Raw genomic sequence first — 21,258 nt, 5'->3', positions numbered from 1 at the left:
TGCCTGGGTAAGCGAACAAGAGGATCCTTATTTATTTTTTAGCTCATCTTTTAAAACATGAATTAATTCGCGGCCGCAAAAATAAGCTGGCGGGCCGCCAGTTGTACAGCGCTGTTATATTATATTGCTTGACTATAATATTTTAGTAAAATCGCGTTAAATAATTTTATGAATATTCATAATATATACAAAAAAAATATTATAATTATTATTATTAAACCACGTGTTTGTTCAAATTAAAAACATGTTTTTTATAGAAGAGTGACAAAGATAAATTATCAATAGAGATTGTACAATTTGATTATCAGTGTGTATAAGATGATGTATATCAAAGCTTCCGCTCTATTCGCTAACGACAAACAATTATCCTCATTACGATAGATAAACTCTAAAATGAAATGAAAATGATTGAAAATATATATTTACTATGTGGTTAGTCGTTGCAAACCGCACTATGTATTTCTGCACTGACTCTTCAGAAAAAATGAAGTGTATATCTCACCTTTGCTTTCAAAATTTTATAAAAATTATTCAAATATTAATATATAACTCCTTTGTCATAAAAACAACTATACTTTTAACACAAAAAAAATATTGCTGTTTTTTCCGTAACTTTAAATAAACTAAATGTAAAACATCGATATATTTTATTTTCTTTTATTAAGTAACAAATCGATAAACAGCTTTTGCTATAGAACTGTTATCGATTTGTTCTGTAAAAACTCATTTACCGGTTACGTTATAAACTGCGATTTTATTATTTCATTATGTTATCAAGTAATAATTAATAAGTAATGCAATTGGAATTTTATATTATATATACTTCCAATGCAAGATGTATTAAATATTTAACTTCTTAAGACACGTTTTTTCTGACATCAATCAAATGATAAAGTAGCAAAAAGGAGTAGTACTTCAATTTTAGCAATACAGGATCCAGTCGCTTTTTTTAAATTTTCCGATTGCCGTGTCTTGATTAGATAATTGGAATAATACAATCTTTAACTGCAGAACACGCGACAGTATTGAACAACACGTTGAGACGATGGCAGCTCTGTGGGTGTTTGTTGTATCTCTTTCCGTATTTCTTACTGATGCTTCGGTGATAAAGAGAGACCGATTTCAGTTGAACTTGGTCCACTTTAATGATTTCCACGCAAGGTGAGTAGATTATATAAATCAGAATTAACAAATCAAGACTTTCAAATAGTATTCAACGATCGTTGGTTCATTGTGTTTTTAAGTATTATGCATATTTCGTGATATCATCAAGTTATATTAAACCACTTTAATACATTTATTTTTGTGACCCATCTAAAACCTGTGTTATATGCGTGTTTATGCAATAAAAATATTATTATACAAATTTAATTGTTGACCTTGCACAGGCCGAAAAGCAAAATGATTAATGTTGAATCACGACTTTTTTTACTTAAGAACTTTTTTATCATTATATAATTATATAATATAATTTACTATAAAATAAACCTTCGCATTTTCATTCAGTCAAGTACAAATATGGTTCAAGGTGAACTACACAAAATGCTTTCACTGCTTCTCAAAATTAACTTACCGGCGTGTTTCGTTATTATAAATTTAACTCCATTAGCAACTTATGAATTTTAAAAGTTAACTTTCTATGTGGGTAAAGATTATATTAATATTAGGTATATATGTTTTCTAAAGTATGTTAATTTAAAGTATGTCAAAGGTCTTAACAAAATCTACTTTTTTATTACCGGTAAAACAAGTATTAAAATAAGAACTCTCAGTCTATTTTATCGTTCTCCACATTAATAGTCGGTAAGAATAAAAGAGCTCTTAAAATGTTTGCATATGGTCTACCATACAGAAAAATACAATTGCAGCAGTTGGGAAAAACTTGCATTATCGATTTAAATTTAAATTGATGAATTACATTTATTACATAATGCTACATCTGCTCTATAGTCAGTGAAAGTTTCTGCAATAACACACAGAAAAGAAAGCTGAAATTTACATACATATGTATACTTTGATGTTTTGCAATGTCATCATGACCCATATAACATTTATAAAAAAAAATAATAAAATATTTAAACCTGAATCAATGTGTTAATTAAATTATGAATAGCACGGAGATAATAATGTTATTGATGATAGTATCGATTTATATACAAAATATACATACATATATGCTCACGAGTTGAAGTTCATTGTCAATAAAATAAAAACTTGATCTAATGATTAAACAATTGCATTTTGTTTACGAACATTATAAAATAAAATGTCAGATTCTTAGCTAATCGAATGTCAGATGCAAATTAGGCAGCGAAAGTCTGGATATATTTCACAACTAATTAGGGCCTATACGCACTGTTGGCTAGCCGCCGGCGACTAGCGGCCGCCGGCTCAAAAACGTAGGCAACTAGGCTAGGCGGCTAAGCCGAGCGACTCGAGGTCGGGTAGTACATTCGCGAAGAAATTGCAATATTAATTTTAAAGAGAAAAAAATATTATTTTAATTTCAATATAATATTCAATTTCCCCGTATGAAATATAAATGTATATATCTTACACAATTTTTTAGATGCTAAATTCATTAAATAAATCGAGAAGCAAGAAATAATATAATATAATTATAGATATTATTTCACAATATTTTTTTTTCGTTATCAATATTCATATAAAATTATTGTAAACAATTCGGGATTCAATTTCTACGATGAGCTTTTCTGTGTCGAAGCCATTTTGTGTGAATGATGTATAAGTTGCCTCGAAAGTCGCTCCTCGTGCGAATGCACTCATCTAAACCCATGCTTTTATTGGTTGCCGCGACAGGCAAGTCGCCTGTGCATCACCTCTGCACAGGATCGCGCCTGACGCTCCGGCGACTCGGCGCCTGCGTGCGTATGCGCCCATTTAAAACCATATAAAGTACAGTCGCCGGGCGGCTAGTCGCCGACGGCTAGCCGACAGTGCTCTTTAAAATTAATAATGCAATTTCTTCGCGAATGTACTACCCGACCTCGAGTCGCTCGGCTTAGCCGCCTAGTCTAGTTACCTACGTTTTTGAGCCGACAGTGCGTATGGGCCCTTAATGTTGTTGATTCATGGGGAAATGAGAGCATCTCAAACCAAATATTTTACAGGGAAAGATTATTATCGTGCTCTAGTCAGTGGCGTAGCTAGGATATGTGCCGCCCGGGGCATTCCTTAAAATTGCCGCCCCCCCCCATATATTTTTTTTCAGGGTCATAAAATCAGCATTTCTTAAAATATTTTTTTGATTATTGTTAAGCTCTTGCTATTCGTAGATTTACATACATTTTAGTTTATTCAGGGTTTAGAACCATACTAGATGATTCCATCGCGAATATGTCGCCCCCAAGCGAGTGCCGCCCGGGGCGGCCCGCCCCCTCCGCCCCCCCATAGCTACGCCACTGGCTCTAGTACTTTATTTTGTATTCTATCTTAGTCAATTTTATTCGCGACGAGTAGTAAATTTTATAGACCAGTAACTATAACAGAAGGAATCTAAGGATCCGTATCCAGTTTACAAAAACTATTACAACTAGTTGCATCGAAACCTTCGCGGCTTAAAAATATAGACAAAAATGAAACGAGTTTACAATGTTTAAAAAGTAGTCGATGGCAAACATCGGAAGGATTTTAAAGGATGAAGACCTAAAAAATAAATCATTTCCTGGAGCTTTATGTTTGGGAAACTGCTGAATAGTATTTTTTGGGAAATATATATTTTAAGACTTTCCCCTACATAACAAAATGTAATGGTTTTTAAGAAATTATATTTTCAATCGTTTTGCTTCTTGTATAACCTTTCCTTTACTGTGATGTACTCCAACTTTACATGACAATTTTATTACGTGAATATCTTTAAAAATCGAATAAAATCTTAATATTTTAGGTATTCCTTCGTGATAGACATGACTATTTTATTTAATAAAATAATAGTCGGATGTGGCCAAAATAAATATTCTGCCAACAAAATCAGATGTCAATTCGCAAACATATGAGTGTTGCCAGTCAGATTTTTGAAGATATACAGTGAAGTTGTCAATTTGATTTTTAATAAAAAATTTATTGGAACGTTAAATTTTAAAATATTCACGACAAAAATATGTTGAATATTCTGGATATTAACAGCTGATCAATGGCTGTAAACTTTGTATTTCATGGTGGACATCACAACGTAAATAGAAAATTAAACACTACATCAGCGAACGCCACAGTGTCCAAATTTTATCTGCCGTTTTATGTGTGCATCTGAGAGCGGTATATATATTGCTGTCGAAGTCGACTGAACAATTGATTTAAGCGAAAACGTTGTATTAAATATAATGTTACCACGGACTAACAAACTTTTGATGGAGAACAGTAAATAATTCTTGCACAAAATTAAAAAATTAAACTGCAATATGGCAACAATGTGCAAAAATAAAAAATATTAAATGCTAGTTCCTTATGGTGTTTAATTCGCACCGAATATTTGTCTGGCGTTATGATACGAATATCCCCCATATTTTTAACACCGATTTCATTGACATTTAAGTATCCTTGCACAGCTTTTTACATAATATCCGATTTGTGTCCAAAATTTTTCATATTGGTCCAAATATGTTCTTTAGGAACTCCATCTTTGACGTATCTTTCGTTAAATTAAAAATAATTACCATGCGATATGTCTAGAGCTAAATTGTAGGGCTCGACTAAGGCTTGATTAGTCTAGTGTACTTAGAATTGTTATATAAATCACTATCAGCTTAGCACATTTATTCAGGATTTGATATTCGAAGTCAAACATTCGACCAAAGATAGATCGTTGTTCGGAGTATGATTCAAGTCCACCATGGTCACTTGCGACAATCAGTCTAAAATACGACGTTGCACTGCCATTTGATTCAATTTCCATATTTTTTAATATGAGCTACAGCCATATTAAAATACCATTGTTATTTATTTCTAAATATCTGTATCTCGATTTATCGACAATGTTTTGCTAACCTATTTTTACAATTGACACGACTTGTTTTAGTACCTCAACCTCAATATCTAATTTGGTGTACCAATATGTTCTGTTGATAATAAAAAAGTAGTTTTAAAAAACCTAATTAAATATATTCAAGTAGCTAGTATTTTTTTAACAAATATGAATCAATAATTAAAAAAACTTAAATATTTCCATCTTGAACATTTTTTTAGATTTGAAGAGACTAGTCCAACTTCAACGAAATGCATTTCAAACGTACAATGCATCGGAGGTTTTCCAAGACTTTATACAATGATAAATGAATTAAAAATGAAGTACCCCGATAGTATCGTTTTAAATGCTGGCGACAGTTTTCAAGGTACTATATGGTATAATTTATTGAGATGGAACGTCACACAGTACTTTATGAACATGCTTCCATTAGATGCTCATGTTAGTATATATTATATATATATATAAATTTACCTATCAAACACATTTTTAATAATATTATATATATTATATGTCATATTTTCAGACACTTGGCAATCACGAATTCGATCATCAGATAGCAGGAGTCATTCCTTACTTACAAACAATCAACGCTCCAATGCTCGTTAGCAATATTGATGATTCTAAAGTGCCGGAAATCCAAAACTTATATTCCAAGAGTAAGATTATCGAAAGACAAGGTCGTAAGATTGGTATTATTGGTGTGATAGCACAAAATACGCCTGTTAGTAGATATTGTATTATGAACACGAATTCGTTTATTATATAATCATTAATTGTTTATAGCAATTAGCTAATTCAGGTGCGTTAATCTTCAAGGATGAAGTCAAATCTGTTAAGATTGAAGCAGATAAGTTAGCATCACAAGGAGTTGATATTATCATTGTTCTTTCACACTCCGGTCTCGAAATTGATAGGTAAATCAAAAATCGATTATTTAATTAAATCCATATGTTCAATAATTTTATACTTATGAATTATCAGGGAAATTGCTAAATCAGCTGGAAATAATATTGATATTATAGTAGGAGGACACTCGCATTCATTATTATATAGCGGCATTCCACCTACAGGTGAAAGACCCATTGATACCTATCCAATTAAAGTAACTCAGTCGACTGGTGATACGGTAAAGACAATAATGTTTTATGTGAATAATAGATGAATCAATAAATAAAAGTCTATTTTCAGGTTTTAATAGTCCAAGCTTCAGCTTATACAAAATATCTTGGCAACATCACGTTATATTTTGATAATCAAGGTAAGGTATTGGATTGGGAAGGGAATGCTATTTATTTGGCCAATTCAATCAAACAAGGTAAATTAAATGTTTAAATAAGTTATATAATGAAACGGAAATAATACAATATTGTTTCTTAAAACAGATCAAAATATATTGAAACTGATGGAACCGTTTAAGAAGGAAGTGGATAAATTAGGACAGAGAAAGATTGGCGAAACAAAAGTGTTACTCAGTAAGGCACAGTGTTCAAAATCAGAATGCAACTTGGGAAACTTTATAGCTGATGTTTTTGTTGACAGGGTAAGATAGTGTTGCTAAAATATATTATTTTTCAACAGTTTTCATAAGATACTGGATATTTTTGCTTATGTGTTAATTATATAAATGCTGAATTTTGGGCTGTAGAGTATAAATATTGACTTATAAATGCTGTTTATATTATAAGTCGGTATAAAAATTGTTCTCAATATAACTAATGACATATCTAAACTCAGCACATAATCTAATAATTAGGTTATCAAATATTTGTATAAAAAATGTTCATTTGAAAAAAATTTCTATATAATTTTAAAATTCCACCGTTATTTCTGTTTTGAATAGATCTTACCGAATCGATATGAACTTTTTGACATAGATGGTGCTCTTAATCTCGCGGATGAATATCATGATGATTAATTAAAATCAAGCTATTGAGTAAGATCTATTGAACAAATTAGATCTCTAACAATGAGCTACTTCAGATCATAAAAAATATCATATATATATAAAATAAAAAAAATGAAAAATGTTTTAACGCAGCATCAGTGATTGAGTAAATTTTGACCTATTGTATTTGAGCTTTAAATTAATGCAATAAATAATATGTATCATATTTTTTGCTTAACTTCTTCATTCGAGGAAAAGTGTCTATTCGCGTACGATCCTCACTATTGAGGGTAGGCCGTTTTATCGTGATTGAAGAACCAGCGAAACACTTAGATTGCTATTTAATTTTTTTATTCCATCTTAATACACTTATTAAAAATAACAAATAGGCTTATCCCGCGCCCGTGCGTCACGGATGCCAACTGTATAAAAGCGAGTGGAAAACTCGCGCATGCGTAGGTCCAAACACCTTAGCTATAATAAAAGTTTTGTTGAACATGTCCTAAATAAAAAATAAAATTGTAAAAATGTAATCTTTTCAGCTGGTTGAGGAAGCTGAAGAAGGAGAATGGACTCATGCAGCGGCGTGTCTTATGAATCAGGGTGGATTAAGAATTGATATAGACCAAGGACGTACGCTAATTATTCTCTTCAAAAACTTTTCACTCAAGTATATATATTAATAATCTAACATGTACAAACATTTTAGCTATAACATACTCTGATTTGGTAACATCACAACCGTTCGAGAATGAATTATACTCTTTTGATATAAAAGGAAAATATATTTTAGAAGCTCTAGAATTTTCCGTAAATTTAAAGAATTATGACGTTAAAACATTTTCCAGCTTTAAACTATTACAAATTTCAGGTATGCGATAATTAAATTGCTTTTATTTTATTAAAAAATAAAATTTATTATATGTATAATATATAATAAAATTTATTATATTTATAATATATTATATATAAAATTTTAGGTATTAGGGTTGTGTTTGATGTAAAAAATCCAGAAGGGAAAAGAGTCGTGGAAGCTTTAATTAGATGCAACAAATGTAAAATACCAACATATTCGCCAATAGAAGGTGAAAAAATATATAGACTAGCAACTTCGTCGTTTATGGCAAATGGAGGAGAAGGATATACGGTAATTAAATATCATCGTGTCTAACTTTGCTATATTTTAAATGATTGTGTAATTAGTTTCATATGTGACTATTGTGGTTTATTTTTAATTTTTCTACATCAATTTTTACAGCTTTTATCATAGATTCAACATTTGCCAGAGCCGTAAATATAATCACTTTTATTGGCAATTTAGTTTTAAAATTGTAGTTTCCTGATATTTTTAGTAGACAAATTTTTTTTTTTTTTTAATTATTAATTAAACCAGTTAACAATGCACGAAAGACTGTCTTACACATAGTTCCACCTGAACAATGTAATAATGCATAAAACACTAAGGCGCGTTATATTCAGAAGAGAAAGCTAATACGCACAGAACCTCACCAAAGACGCAATTGCTATTAAATAGCGACTAATCTATAAATATGAGATAACAGCCATTAGAAATTTCAAAGAAAGATCTGAAATAATTATAAAAAACACGGAAAAGAAAGACATTACGCAATCAATCACGAAAGACTATTCGCCTTTATCCAGCATGGTCTGAATCTCTAAATAATCGGAAGCCCAACTAGGGCGTGATTGCCCTAGAATTTCTATTTAAATCATTATCAGCTTTTATTCGGGACATTCATTCAAGATTCGATATTCAGAGCTAATAACTTAATCAGAGACAAACGAAAGTTTGGAGTTTAATTCAAGTCCACCCCAGTCACTTGAGACGGTTAGTCTGGGTCTAGACTAGGACGTTGTACCTGACCAACGCGTTACCATTTGTTTAACAAGGTATAACAAGCTCAGTAGGTTGATGAAGTTTACCATAATTTTCGATATAAAGGTCGCACAGAATTATTATTGCTGTAGAACGATTAAACCATTTTAACGCGTTGAACTGTGGTTAAGCGATCCATTTCGTAAATGTGTCGTTGCAAACTAGCATTTGCTACTTTGAACATGTGTGATTATTGACAGCTGTCTGATTTGCAGTACTGCTAATACAGGAAACTCGAATTGAATCCAGCTGTATTAATACTTAAATTCTATCCTAATAATTAATAGTTATATAGAATCTTACAAGATCAATTTTATATTGAAGCACAGTAACATATTCTTTTAAATTACAGATGATTTCCAATAACAAAGAGAATGTGAAGGTTTGGGCAAAGGATATAGATATTTTAGAAGCATATATCAATAAGCATAGTCCGATCACACATGGTACTGATCAACGTATTATTATAAGGCAATAATTAATGCAATATGTATATTTTATAAAATAAAATATTTGTTTAAATGCGTATTTAATTTATTTTTCAATATATTCATACAATAACTTCGAATCTCGGTTCTGGTACATTTTGCTTTGCATCGGAGCTCGCCGCAGGGACGTCATTGATTTGTAAAAGAGGATTTTGAAATCGTTTCACGCTTGTATGTATTCTAAGGTGACCTTTGAGAGTTCTCTTTAAATGAAAGCGTTTATGACATACGGAACACTCGTGCTGTCTTTCCATGTGTTTTGTTTGCACATGCTCGTTACGGCGCGAACTTGATAAAAATCGCTCTTCGCAGTGATCGCACGGATACGGCCTTTCTCCAGTATGCAATCTCATGTGCTTTTTCAAAGATTGTTTATTGACAAAACGGTTTTTGCATAAGAAGCACTCTTCGCGCTTTTCTCCAGTGTGAACTCTTCGATGTTCAGTCAATCCGGGCATAGACGAAAATGATTTTTCGCAAATTTCGCAAGTAAAAGGTTTTTCTTTTGTATGTCGGTGACGTATGTGAATATTCAGGGACGCTTTCGTGACGTACATCCGATCGCACGTTTCATGTGGACATACGAACATGCGTGGCGGTGGATCTTGAGTGTGTTGTCTAGAATGAGCCTTTAAATAGGCGGCTCTGGTGAATCTTTTACCGCAAATCTCGCATCCATGAGATCGCTCGCCAGTATGTGTCTTCATATGCATCTTAAGCGTTGATTTAGCGGTGAATTTCTTATTACAAATGGAACAGTTATTATTGTAACGATTGGTCGAGTGGGCGCAACGAACGTGCTCTCTCAATAAATGCAGATTATAGTAGCTCTTGTTGCACATTTCGCATATATGAGGTTTGATTCCCCTATGATACTTTAAATGCTGTCTCAGTCCACCGGCTAAATGAAATCGTTTACCGCACATTGGACATAAATGAGCCCTGTTTTCAGTATGCGTCACCATGTGATGCTGTAGTGTTTGAACTCGCGAGAAGGATTTTCCACAAACGTGGCAATTATGCCTCACGTTTGATGGATGCGTTTTTTTATGTTCTCGTAATAGAGCATGGTTTTCAAAGGCTTCCGAGCATACGGCGCAAGATATCTGCAGTTCGGTGGACGATATTGGTAAAATAAGTTCTTCTTTAAGATTGAAATCGTCGTCACTAATGTCTAAATCACATTTTGACGTTTTCTTTTTAGTTTTTGTATCGGAAACATTTTTTAAATTCGATTCTAGAGTAAAGTCTTCCAATGTTATATCTTTGTATATTTCTGAACTTATTTTACTAGGTTCAGTTTTTATTTTTTCTTCGTTATTTTGCAAATTAGATTTTCTTAGTATAGTGTCGGATTTTTCACATAAGCTTTTGAAATTATAAGCTATGTAAGTTTTTTCTGCACAACTTTGACATATTTCATCAGATAGTCCATCGCCAAAACTCGCCTTGAAACAAAGTTTACAAATCTTAGTAATTTTATTACTGTGGATAAACATAATATAACAATATTTACCTCAATATAAGCAAAAGATAAAATCATTCCGCAAAGAGATATTTTAGAACCATTGATGTTATCGTTCTCGTTGAATAAATTAGTTAGCGGTTCTGTAGAGGATAGACACGTTCTGCAGAATTTGATTATCGAAATAGCTTTATCCTCCATTGTGTCTTCGCTCTCGTATTTTGACATTTGCTAGTGTTGCAATACAAAAAAATACTTTTTTTGCCCAAACATCGATTAAAAATCGCAATTAACCTTTTATCAATATCGTCGTATGTTATTCAGTGTTATTGACGACACTAATAAACGGTTAATTGCGATTTTTAAATAATAGTAAAATATCAAAATGTACTGAATCTTTATATGTATTGAATAATAAATTCATCAATCTGTTCTATAAGGTAACATTTCTATAATAAGTTAAGAAATGTTTAAAAGAGACGCAACAAGGTGTATGAGAAGAAAACAAAATACAGATATCAGCTGTGAAAAACAATAAAAAATGTAAACGTGTCCTTTTACAAGAGAAATTTTAGATTCCAAGCATGAAGCAAAAAAGGTATGTTCTACACCTGATGTTGGCAGCATTTCACTAAGATATAAAAAAATAGTTTTGGAAATGTCACTTTTACAATTATAAAATATGTAGAATGCAATATTTTTTTTGTCAACTTTCATCCCTGATAATGTCAAATTAGAATAGTAAAAATATATTGTTTTATAAAAAACATTTTATACAAAAAAATATTTAATGATTCCCAAAGTAACTTGAAATATAAATTTTATTTTATTTTGCTTCACTCGACATAATAGTAATAATGAATAGTATAATAGTAACATGGACGCAATTTGGTTACAACGGCACGTCTCTCGTACCTATTGCTATTCGCCGTGGCAGCGCTTGCAGCTTTCGTCTGCTAGTTTCTTCACCAGCTGCTGACGAGTTAGTGTACATATTCTAATTTAATCAATAAGTCATTGTGTCAACCGCAAACTCCTCAATTCTTACGATTTAAGACCGAAAATGTTGATAACCTCTTTTGTCGTGGACATGCCGCATAAATGTACCCAGAATTCTGTCATGAAACATATTTTTTGAGATTTGAATCGATTTTTGACGATCTTTTAACCGAAAAATTTATTCTTCTAATTTTGTGATTGTATATGTAATATTTCTTACCTTTCATATTATGAAAGACAAATATTTGATATCTCTTTTCACTAAAATTGATTGATAGCACAAAATCATGATTTTTAAAATCATGCATTAGAACGTTGAAAAATGAAGAAATACTAAAGCTATTTAAAGATAATATGGTTCTAAATCATAAATTATTCACAGAAAACACTCAAGATGAGCAGGTTTTTCGCAACTGGCTCCGACTCGGAGTCGGAGACCTCGAGCGAGGAGGAGCAAGTACACCGCCAACCGACTATGGCCTTCACGGTTAGTATTTGCATCATATTATCAATTACGTCTACATTATTATTATAAACAATTTATTTTTATAGTTCAGTGACGATGAAGAAGAAACTAAAAGAGTAGTGAGGTCTACTAAGGAGAAAAGGTTCGAAGAGCTGACGGGTATCATTAAAAATATCCGCAATTACAAAAAGATCAAAGACATGACATCTATGCTCTCAAGTTAGTATATAAATTTTATATTCCGAGCCAAAAATGTACGACCAAATTGCTTTAAAACTATGCTATGTTCGATAGGTTTCGAAGATTTACAAAGGGCATACACCAAAGCGTTGCCCGTTGTAATGAAAGAATCTGCTGGACAACCTCCAGATTTCTTTTTACGGTGTTTAATCGAGTGCGAGACTTTCATCGCTCAACTATGGGAAGATCGTGATTACAGGTTTTTTAATATGTAATAATTTAATATTATTTTGTATTTGTATACTCAACTCGTTCATTATTTCAGGAAAAACATGTCAAAGAGCAACAGTAAATCTTTGACATCCTTGAGGCAAAAATTGCGTAAATACTGCAAGGAAATGGAGCCTGAATTAGCGCGCATTCGGGAAGAACCCGAAGAACCAGATCAAGAAGATGCTGATAAATGTATTTTGATTGCTTTATGATGATGATTATTATTTTGTGAATTTATATTGATCGAATGTCATGTCATTTTTAGCTGGGGATGAGTCTTCCGATTCGGAAGAAGAAAAAAATGACGATATAGCCGTCGCTTTTGAAAAGACGTCCAAGGAATCGTTTACAAAGGCGCGTCCAGTCGGTGATGACGATTCGGAAGATTCCATAGATTGGGGATCCGAATCGTCGTCTTCCGGATCATCCAGCGATGAAGACGATAAAAATTTCAATCTCAGAGAAAAGTTTCTTAAGAAGTATGCCATTTAATTTAATAACGGTATCGTATTTAATTTGTCAAATATTTAATACTCTTTTCAACCCTAGAACAACCGAAAAGGACGAAGAAGAGGAACGTGAACGAAAACACGAACGTCGTCGTGAAAAAGAACGAGACAGGCCGAGTGCTCGTAGATCTCGCCGTTTGGGCGAACAAGACGACGGAGAAGGAGCATGGGAAACAGTGCGTAAAGGTGTAGCGACGACTCAAGTATGTATTCAATTTTTAATCATCGATATATTATTATGAATAGAGAACTAAAATAATATAAAATAAATTTTAGGAAAAACCCAAAATGTTCAGCAAAGAAGCCGAAGTAGACGTGCCCGCGGTAATCAAGAAATTGGAAGAGATAATGGCATCGCGTGGTAAAAAGCGCACGGATAGACACATGCAATTGGAACTCCTGCGCGAATTGTTGACCGTAAGCGAAGCTCATAATTTGGGAGCTGCTGTGGCCGCCAAATTGAAAGCGGCTATTGCTGCCGCATATTTCGATTACAACTCCAAAGTGTCCGATTCGATGAAGCCCGAGCATTGGAACAAGTGCGTAGATTGTATTTTATTTTTCAGCAATAATTACTTTTACTTATCATTATTTTATTTAAAATAGACTCGTCGACTGCGTCAACGACATGATCGACCTACTGCTGGCTAACGAGGATCTTGTCGTGAGCGAGCTCATTCCTGAAGATTCTGAACAGATTGCGGTGCCGCCTTACCGCGTCAACGCTTGCGGGGTGACCGCCGTCGAAAAATTAGACGACGAGTTCATCAAGCTTCTCAAAGAATGCGATCCTCATTCCAACGAATACGTCGATAGATTAAAAGACGAGATTCGCGTATCGAGCATCATCGATCGCGCCATGCTGTATGCGGAAACTCGAGGGATTCAAGATGAATTGTGCCGTATCTATCTGAGGAAGATCGATCATCTTTACTATAAGTTCGATCCGACCGTTCTCAAGCAGAAAGCGGTAATTTTTTGCATCATATAATTTAAACGTTATAAGTGATTCGATGTAATGATTCGGTCATAATTTCAGGGTGAAGTATCAGCTACAATTGAAACGTCAGTGCATGTGATGGATAGATTGTGCAAATATATCTATGCTAGCGACAGCACCGGACGCCTCCGTACGAGAGCTATTCTCAGTCATATGTATCATTATGCTCTTCATGATAATTGGTACAAAGCTCGCGATTTGTTGCTCATGAGTCACTTGCAAGAAAACATTCAACATTCGGATCCCAGCACTCAAGTGAGCGTCAGATTATTAAATGTATATTTTTAGAATACAATGTATTTATATGAAATTATCTTCAAACAGATCTTGTATAATCGTACGATGGCAAATTTGGGTCTGTGTGCCTTCCGCTACGGAAACATCAAAGATGCTCATTCGTGTCTTGTCGATCTGATGGTGACGGGTAAGCCTAAAGAGCTACTCGCTCAAGGTTTACTTCCCCAAGTGACGGTATTCAATAATATCTATATATTTTAATATCGATGAGATACAATATCTACATGCTTTTTATTATATCGCAGCGTCAACACGAACGATCCAAAGAACAAGAAAAAATCGAAAAACAGAGACAGATGCCGTTCCACATGCACATCAATTTGGAGTTGTTAGAGTGCGTCTATTTCGTATCGGCTATGTTAATCGAGATTCCTTATATGGCTGCTCACGAGTTCGATGCGCGCAGACGCATGATAAGGTAAATATTACGGAAGAGTGACTTAAAAAATTGTACATAATACTCAATTTATGTAATGACTTACAGTAAAACGTTCTACCAAAATTTACGTGCATCTGAACGTCAATCGCTAGTCGGACCTCCGGAAAGTATGCGAGAGCATGTCGTAGCAGCAGCCAGAGCAATGCGTCACGGCAATTGGGAAATGTGCTTCAACTATATTGTCAACGCAAAGATGAACGCTAAGGTATTATTCATAATATTTTGAAATACATATATCGTCTTGTATGTCTCATGCTAATTATATCATTACAGGTTTGGGATCTGTTCTACCAAGCTGATGCCGTACGCGAGATGCTTCTTCGTCTCATCAAAGAAGAATCGATGCGAACATACCTGTTCACTTACAGTAACGTTTACGCCTCAGTCAGCTTAGATACTTTGCAAACTATGTTCCAGTTACCGAAACCGGTAGTTCATTCCCTCGTTAGTAAGATGATCATAGGTGAGTTCCTTCATTTATTATTACTATATTTGCTAGCTAGTTGAGTTTAAACAAAAATAATATCAACAATAATACCCAAATGTCCATCACGGTTAGTGTTAGTTTAATTGGTACTGGTCGGTTTTATACCGGCCACCGACCGATGGGTCATTTATTCATTGTGTGTGAAAACAGCAGTTATAAAAAAAAATATATTAACTTTTGAATTAAAAGGAATTAAAAAACGAAAATTTACCAAATGTTTTGACATATGTTCAAATTATTTTATCAGTGGTTTTCAATCTGTGGGTCGCATAAGATGAAAATTAAAATCATAAAATGTGTTTAAATCTACTTTGTTTTATTTATAATTTGAAACATATTTATTTACAAAGAATATTTTGCAACTCGATATAGATAATAAAAAAAGCTGGTATTGAGGATTAGTCAACGAAATGCATTGATTTTGTTTGGTACTTGTTTATTAGAACAGCGCCACACTCAAATTTAACAGTTTTTTTTGTTGGGTTTGGGTTTGAACAGCAAATAGACGTTTCGCAACTGTCTAATTTGAGGGTAGTGCTGTGATAATAAGTAAATGTCAAAATTTGCTCTGAAGAAAGTAAATGACCTGTTTATTTTTCGGTACTTTCTTGTTATCGGGGGGTCGAATTTATTCTAAAAAAATATTTATTTATTTGTTTATACATTTTATTTAATTATATACAATTATATATATTGAGTAGATTCGTTAGAGAGAGTTATTCATGGGGTGTTCACTGTCAGCATGTTCTTGCACAAATTGTATGGCTTCTGTTTAAGGCGAGGCGTTGCCGCTACGAAAGGCAAAATTTTGAGAAAAACGAGTTTATCGTTTTTAGTTTTATGCGAACTTGCACGGTGACGTTACCCCCCCAACATACTAGCGCTCAAATTGTATCATCGCAAATGAAATTTATGAAATACACTTTTGTATTTAATTATTTGCATAAATTATAAAGTTAAGATGGTTTTAAAAGATAAGTTTATGTTATAATTCTCTCAAATAAGCCTTTTGAGAAAATTGCTCCATTTTTAGGAATAATGCCTGATATTTAATATGTTAAAAATTAAATTTTTATTCAAGTTTATTATCCATTTTTTTTCAGAACGCATCGTGTTATTTTTCGTGGAAACAAAATCAATACATTTCTTCAACTAATCCTTAAAACCAGCATTTTATTTATTTTAAATTGAGTTTCAACGTATTCAGTTTCTTTGTAAAGTTTTTTAAACTAGAAATAAAACAAATTTAATGCGACCCACAGATAGAAAACCACTCATTAAATAATAATTATAACATATATATACCAATACAACAATAAAGACAAAACACTTGATATATTTTTGTTTTAAATTCAAAAGTTATCATACATATGTATATGGTAAAAAAAGACCCGTCACTCTTGTGTTAACACTACTTTCGCGAGTACGCCTAGTTGCTTTAATCTATGTGTGCAAGTGCGGCGATGGCGGGTATAAAATCGACCAGTACCATTTAATCCCTAGCGGGAGTGAATCGCAGCACCATTATTTCTTAAGCTGAGAGCAAGTTATCTAATTAAGTCCACAAAAACTAGTAATCATCTTGCTATATTGTTTGCATCATTTTCAAAAAAGTCACGCCGTGTTCTGAAAAAGTGCCCATTCTGTGGCGTTCATGATATGCATTTGCCGATTGTGAATGGCTAATATTTTTTTATATTGTTCAGATACGTGGTTTTGCTTACAATTTGACATTGTAAGTGTAGGATGCCATATATTACACGTAGTGCACAATGAGTTGCCATAATTCAGAGACTGGAGTACTTTTTTCAGCTACTACACCAAATTATATTTGTTTAGGCCAATGTTAAATGAGTAAAAATCAAAATAGTCAACGGAGAAAGCTTTTGCAAAATTATATTATTTCATTTTTGGCACGAGAATTTTTTGACGTCCAAGCAATTTAAATACTGTCTTTGTGCTTTGTTTTTATGTTAATTAGAATTCCTCAAAGGTAAGTTGTTGCAAAGACAGAAGATTTTTTAATTGCTTCTTCGTACACAGTTTTAACCGCCCTACCCATACGAACGTGCGTGATACGTTCGTATGGGTATTATAAAAAATATTTTGAAAAATCTTTTTTTGAGAACCTCTGACTTGCAAAGGATACAAAAAAAGATCACAAATGAGTCTATTGCGAATTTTTTCTGTTATATTGTAAACAAGTATTGTTATTGTGAAATCTAATGAAAAAAAAAACCAAAGTATTTTTTAACTACTTTTTGAATAATAACCCAGAGGTAGGGCGGTTAAAAGCCTTAAAGTTTTAAAAGCATCTCGACATCAAAAAATTCCATACGGCTAAAACCTTATGAATTAGAATAATGGATTCTAACCTTTTCGTTGTTGTTGCTTCACAATAGTTTATATTGCTACAGTATCACTACTTGATTTGCTTGATCAAAAAAAGCAACAAAACTCATGTTGTTTTGGAACTTTTTAGTCCACTCATTAGTGAAAGAAGTCAATTTACTGCCAGTTTATCTGACAATAAATCAGTGTCTTGAATTTTAAGGATTTTATTTAAATCACCCTTGTATAAAAAGCAGAGAATGTTTTCTTATAAATAAATTATGATTGATATTTTAGGTGAAGAATTATTGGCCAGCATGGACGATCCAAGCGGATGCATTGTGTTGCACCGTTGCGAACCTTCGCGTCTCCAAGCGCTCGCCCTCCAACTTACCGATAAGTTGTTCAACTTTGTAGATTACAACGAGCGGATATTCGAAACGAAGCAGAACACGTTCTTCCATCCGAGGGGCAACATGGTAAGGGTCAGTCTGTCGCAAATTTTGTATCTAATGGTCGGCGTCTATGAAATGCAAAATCAATTGTTTTTAAAAACGATAAAGAAAACCATAGCTATACAAATTTTGATCTGAAGTGACATTGAGTTATTTCGCATCATTTCATTCATTAATCAAATCATATTCGTTCATTAACTCATCTAACATAACGCATCATTTCATATTCACTCATCTAACACTATGTGTTATATTCATAATTAGACTTTTTTTCTACGTTTCTTATACATTTTAGGGTAATTATAACAACAACCGGGATAGAGGAGGACAAGGCGATAGAGGACAGCGTGGTGGTGGTGGTGGCGGCGGAGGCGGTCGAGGAGGCGGAGATTGGAACCGTAACCGTAATCCACGCAATCAGAGACGCTTCCACGATGACAGGACTCACGAGGATGCTTATTAATTTAATTAACAAATTCGTCTCCTTTCCATTAAATACGCGGGCTAAACGTTGGAATTTGATATTTTAATCAAAAAGTATTAAACACATACATGTTGGTAATATTCGTTTTATTACAAAGAACAAACATATGTCTTAAAAAAAATTGCTATTTTTATATAGCATTTTTATATGCAAGACATTAATAAAGTTTAATTTAAACGAAATGTGTTTTTTATTTTGTAACTTATTACGATAATGGTAATATTTTTTCTTCTATATTTGACAAGCTGTTTTGGTCATTCAGCATAGCTTCTTCTTCAACGTCCGCTCCATTATCGACTGGATTCTTAACCAAGTTTATTACACATCGTTTGGATTGCTCGTGATTGTTTCTATGAGTAGATCTTGAAAATTTAACACCGCAAATCCGACACGCGTAATTCTTATTCTTCATGTGAACCGAAAGCATATGACTTTGAGCTTCACTATAAACATATTAGAGTATTAATTGTAACGAATAATATAATAAATAAATTAAATACGCACCTTGAACTAACAAAACACAAAGAACACATTCGGCACTTATGATTTTTAATACCCAAATGACGGCGCTTATGCAAAGTTAGCTCGTGACTCGTTGCAAATCCTTTAGGACAAGAGTCGCACATGAACGATTTATTCTTAACATGTACAGATCTATAAACAACAACCGTATCAACATTGATCGTTTTTATAAATATGAACGTAATATAAACTCACGCTATGTGTGCTTTTAAATTTCTGTTGAAACGGAAAGCTTTGGAACAATACTGGCATACAAAGTTACGCTCGTTAGTATGAACCACCCTGTAATAACAACAAGACAAGATAACTCTTTTAATATGTAAAATTGCACTCTAAATTTAGCTGTCAATTTTCTCCCAAAATGTATCATTTTTAAGAGGATTTTATTTAAAAATTTCTGCAAAATATATTGTTTCTAAGACTAATTGAGGGAAAATATTTTGGCATTAAAAAGTGCAAGTGTTAAATATGCATAATTATGTGGCTTATAATTTAATTTATTTACATGTGATTGTTGAGCTTGTTAAGTTGGTTGAACTTTTTAGTACATAGTGTACAATGAAACCATTTTAAATCACCGGTGTGTACTTTCATATGTGTTCTAGTGAATTAAAAAAATACAATTACAATTCAAAGTTAAATGCAATAAAATAAATATTCTAAATATACCTCAAAGAACTAGCGCAATTGTAAGACCGTTCACAGAACTCGCACTTATATGCACCCTTTTCTTTTCTTTGCTTGTGATATTTGACATGTGACCTTTCATCGGGAAAATCTGTCAAATTGAGTTAAGCATCCTTTGAGAATATAAAAATCAACAACTATCAAACACACTGAAAAACGCACTTTTTTTACACAGTTTACAAAAATACGGCCTTATACCGAGATGACCATTGAGGTGAACCTTAAAATATGACGCGACAGCATAAATCCTAGGACAGTGGTTACATTTATGTTTATATATTTTATAAAGAGCCTCGACATATTCGTGTTCTAACCCTGTAATTATCAAAAATCATTAAAAAAACTATTATAAATTTACTTATTTTAAAAATAACACTAACCGACATCATCTTCATTTGCAACTATATAATAGCCGTATTTCTTTGTGTTAATTTTGATTTTCTTAGACAATTGTGCGACATTATTTTCTGCCTTAGATCTATCTGATGGTTTGATTTGGCTCGTATTCATAACACAAGAATTATTGATCTCTTCCGCTTCATATTTTACATCAGAATTTTGGGTAAGTTCTACCAAGTTGTCGGATTCTTGTTTAATTTGGTTAGAAGCCTTGATTAAAATATCGTAGGAAGATTCGCATTTAGTTTTAAATAGATATGCAATATTTAAATTGGAAACGCATTCTACACATATTTGGTTGGGTAAATTGTCTCCTTCATAAACCTATAACGGAAAAATATAAGTTAATAATTAAAAATATTATGAAAATATTGAACAAGTAATACGAACGGAAACATTGGCGCAAGCTTCCATTTTTAATGCACGTTGATCAATAAACAAAGATTCAAGTAAATTGTCTAAAGAAAGACAAACGCGACACACGGCCATAGTAAACGTCAAAATCTACAATGTTGCCATAATGAAAAGTTTAATAAAAATAATGTAAAAATGAAGACATTTTATTTTTCTATTTGTGCTTAACCACACTTCCATATGCAAAAAAAATTGCAATGTTGCAAAAATCAGCATTTGGTTTTTCTAGCCACACCTTTAAATATTTATAGTTAATAATATTTTATAGCGTTATCTTTCAGCTGTTTTTTTCTGCGAACGCCAAATTTTGCTATATTTAAACGTAAATTGCAAAATCTTTAAATGAGGTTTTCTTGCCAATTGTTCAATCTTGCAGAATTCGCAATTTTTACCGCCCCATCTAGCACACGAACGGAGACACAGCTAAAAACATAAGTCACTTTTCTCGCAAAATTAGGATTAAAATTTTTTTTTGTTTGAGGTTAACTTAAAATTTAAACGAGTTAAAAGTTGAAACTTTGCAAATTATTATTTTTTTCGATAGTACTTTAACCAGGCTTCCATATGCAAAAAAATTGCAATGTTGCAAAAATCATC

General features: G+C 32.8%; 3 protein-coding genes across 6 annotated transcripts; 2 read left to right on the top strand and 1 right to left on the bottom strand.

Annotated features, from left to right (window-relative positions):
- The first annotated feature begins 1,011 nt into the window (after positions 1-1,011).
- On the top strand, positions 1,012-9,294 carry LOC148229483 (apyrase). Its single transcript, XM_088197631.1, has 11 exons — positions 1,012-1,161; positions 5,203-5,422; positions 5,508-5,705; positions 5,768-5,898; positions 5,966-6,110; positions 6,173-6,299; positions 6,367-6,524; positions 7,412-7,502; positions 7,579-7,740; positions 7,850-8,016; positions 9,119-9,294. Exons 1-11 carry the CDS (start codon positions 1,046-1,048, stop codon positions 9,242-9,244), a joined length of 1,641 nt encoding a protein of 546 aa, XP_088053757.1. The 5' UTR covers positions 1,012-1,045; the 3' UTR covers positions 9,245-9,294.
- LOC148229481 (uncharacterized) lies at positions 9,279-20,758 on the bottom strand. Its single transcript, XM_088196850.1, has 10 exons — positions 20,638-20,758; positions 20,229-20,571; positions 20,011-20,163; positions 19,831-19,939; positions 19,667-19,762; positions 19,357-19,443; positions 19,144-19,293; positions 18,854-19,082; positions 10,771-10,950; positions 9,279-10,702 (listed from the first exon to the last, which is right to left on the bottom strand). Exons 1-10 carry the CDS (start codon positions 20,734-20,736, stop codon positions 9,317-9,319), a joined length of 2,832 nt encoding a protein of 943 aa, XP_088052976.1. The 5' UTR covers positions 20,737-20,758; the 3' UTR covers positions 9,279-9,316.
- Positions 11,614-18,821, top strand: eIF3c (eukaryotic translation initiation factor 3 subunit c). Of its 4 annotated transcripts, none has more exons than XM_088197609.1 (16): positions 11,614-11,701; positions 12,101-12,205; positions 12,271-12,403; positions 12,479-12,623; positions 12,690-12,829; positions 12,903-13,116; positions 13,187-13,349; positions 13,423-13,685; positions 13,753-14,116; positions 14,186-14,401; positions 14,471-14,617; positions 14,689-14,861; positions 14,928-15,087; positions 15,156-15,345; positions 17,998-18,179; positions 18,451-18,821. In XM_088197609.1, exons 2-16 carry the CDS (start codon positions 12,113-12,115, stop codon positions 18,616-18,618), a joined length of 2,751 nt encoding a protein of 916 aa, XP_088053735.1. In that variant the 5' UTR covers positions 11,614-11,701; positions 12,101-12,112; the 3' UTR covers positions 18,619-18,821. The 4 variants fall into 4 exon arrangements, with proteins under 4 accessions (XP_088053735.1, XP_088053733.1, XP_088053736.1 ...); XM_088197607.1 differs by having other exon boundaries at positions 17,998-18,185; XM_088197610.1 differs by having other exon boundaries at positions 11,614-11,707.
- Positions 20,759-21,258: the final 500 nt, after the last annotated feature.

The sequence above is a fragment of the Plectrocnemia conspersa genome, unplaced genomic scaffold (genome assembly GCF_051122295.1).
Source record: "Plectrocnemia conspersa isolate PC_06_02 unplaced genomic scaffold, ASM5112229v1 ptg000011l, whole genome shotgun sequence".
In the NCBI taxonomy this organism is placed as follows: domain Eukaryota; kingdom Metazoa; phylum Arthropoda; class Insecta; order Trichoptera; family Polycentropodidae; genus Plectrocnemia; species Plectrocnemia conspersa.
This window is presented reverse-complemented; position numbering and strand designations above follow the sequence as displayed.

Coding starts and splice junctions, on each gene's coding strand:
- LOC148229483 (XM_088197631.1), top strand. CDS start 1,046: ATGGCAGCTCTGTGGGTGTTTGTTGTATCTCTTTCCGTATTTCTTACT. Junction 1,162..5,202: donor TTTAATGATTTCCACGCAAG/GTGAGTAGATTA, acceptor ACATTTTTTTAG/ATTTGAAGAGACTAGTCCAA. Junction 8,017..9,118: donor ATGGAGGAGAAGGATATACG/GTAATTAAATAT, acceptor TTTAAATTACAG/ATGATTTCCAATAACAAAGA.
- eIF3c (XM_088197607.1), top strand. CDS start 12,113: ATGAGCAGGTTTTTCGCAACTGGCTCCGACTCGGAGTCGGAGACCTCG. Junction 15,088..15,155: donor ACGCAAAGATGAACGCTAAG/GTATTATTCATA, acceptor ATATCATTACAG/GTTTGGGATCTGTTCTACCA. Junction 15,346..17,997: donor CGTTAGTAAGATGATCATAG/GTGAGTTCCTTC, acceptor TTGATATTTTAG/GTGAAGAATTATTGGCCAGC.
- LOC148229481 (XM_088196850.1), bottom strand. CDS start 20,736: ATGGCCGTGTGTCGCGTTTGTCTTTCTTTAGACAATTTACTTGAATCT. Junction 19,940..20,010: donor TTGTAAACTGTGTAAAAAAA/GTGCGTTTTTCA, acceptor TCAATTTGACAG/ATTTTCCCGATGAAAGGTCA. Junction 10,951..18,853: donor TAGAAGAAAAAATATTACCA/TTATCGTAATAA, acceptor TTGCAACACTAG/CAAATGTCAAAATACGAGAG.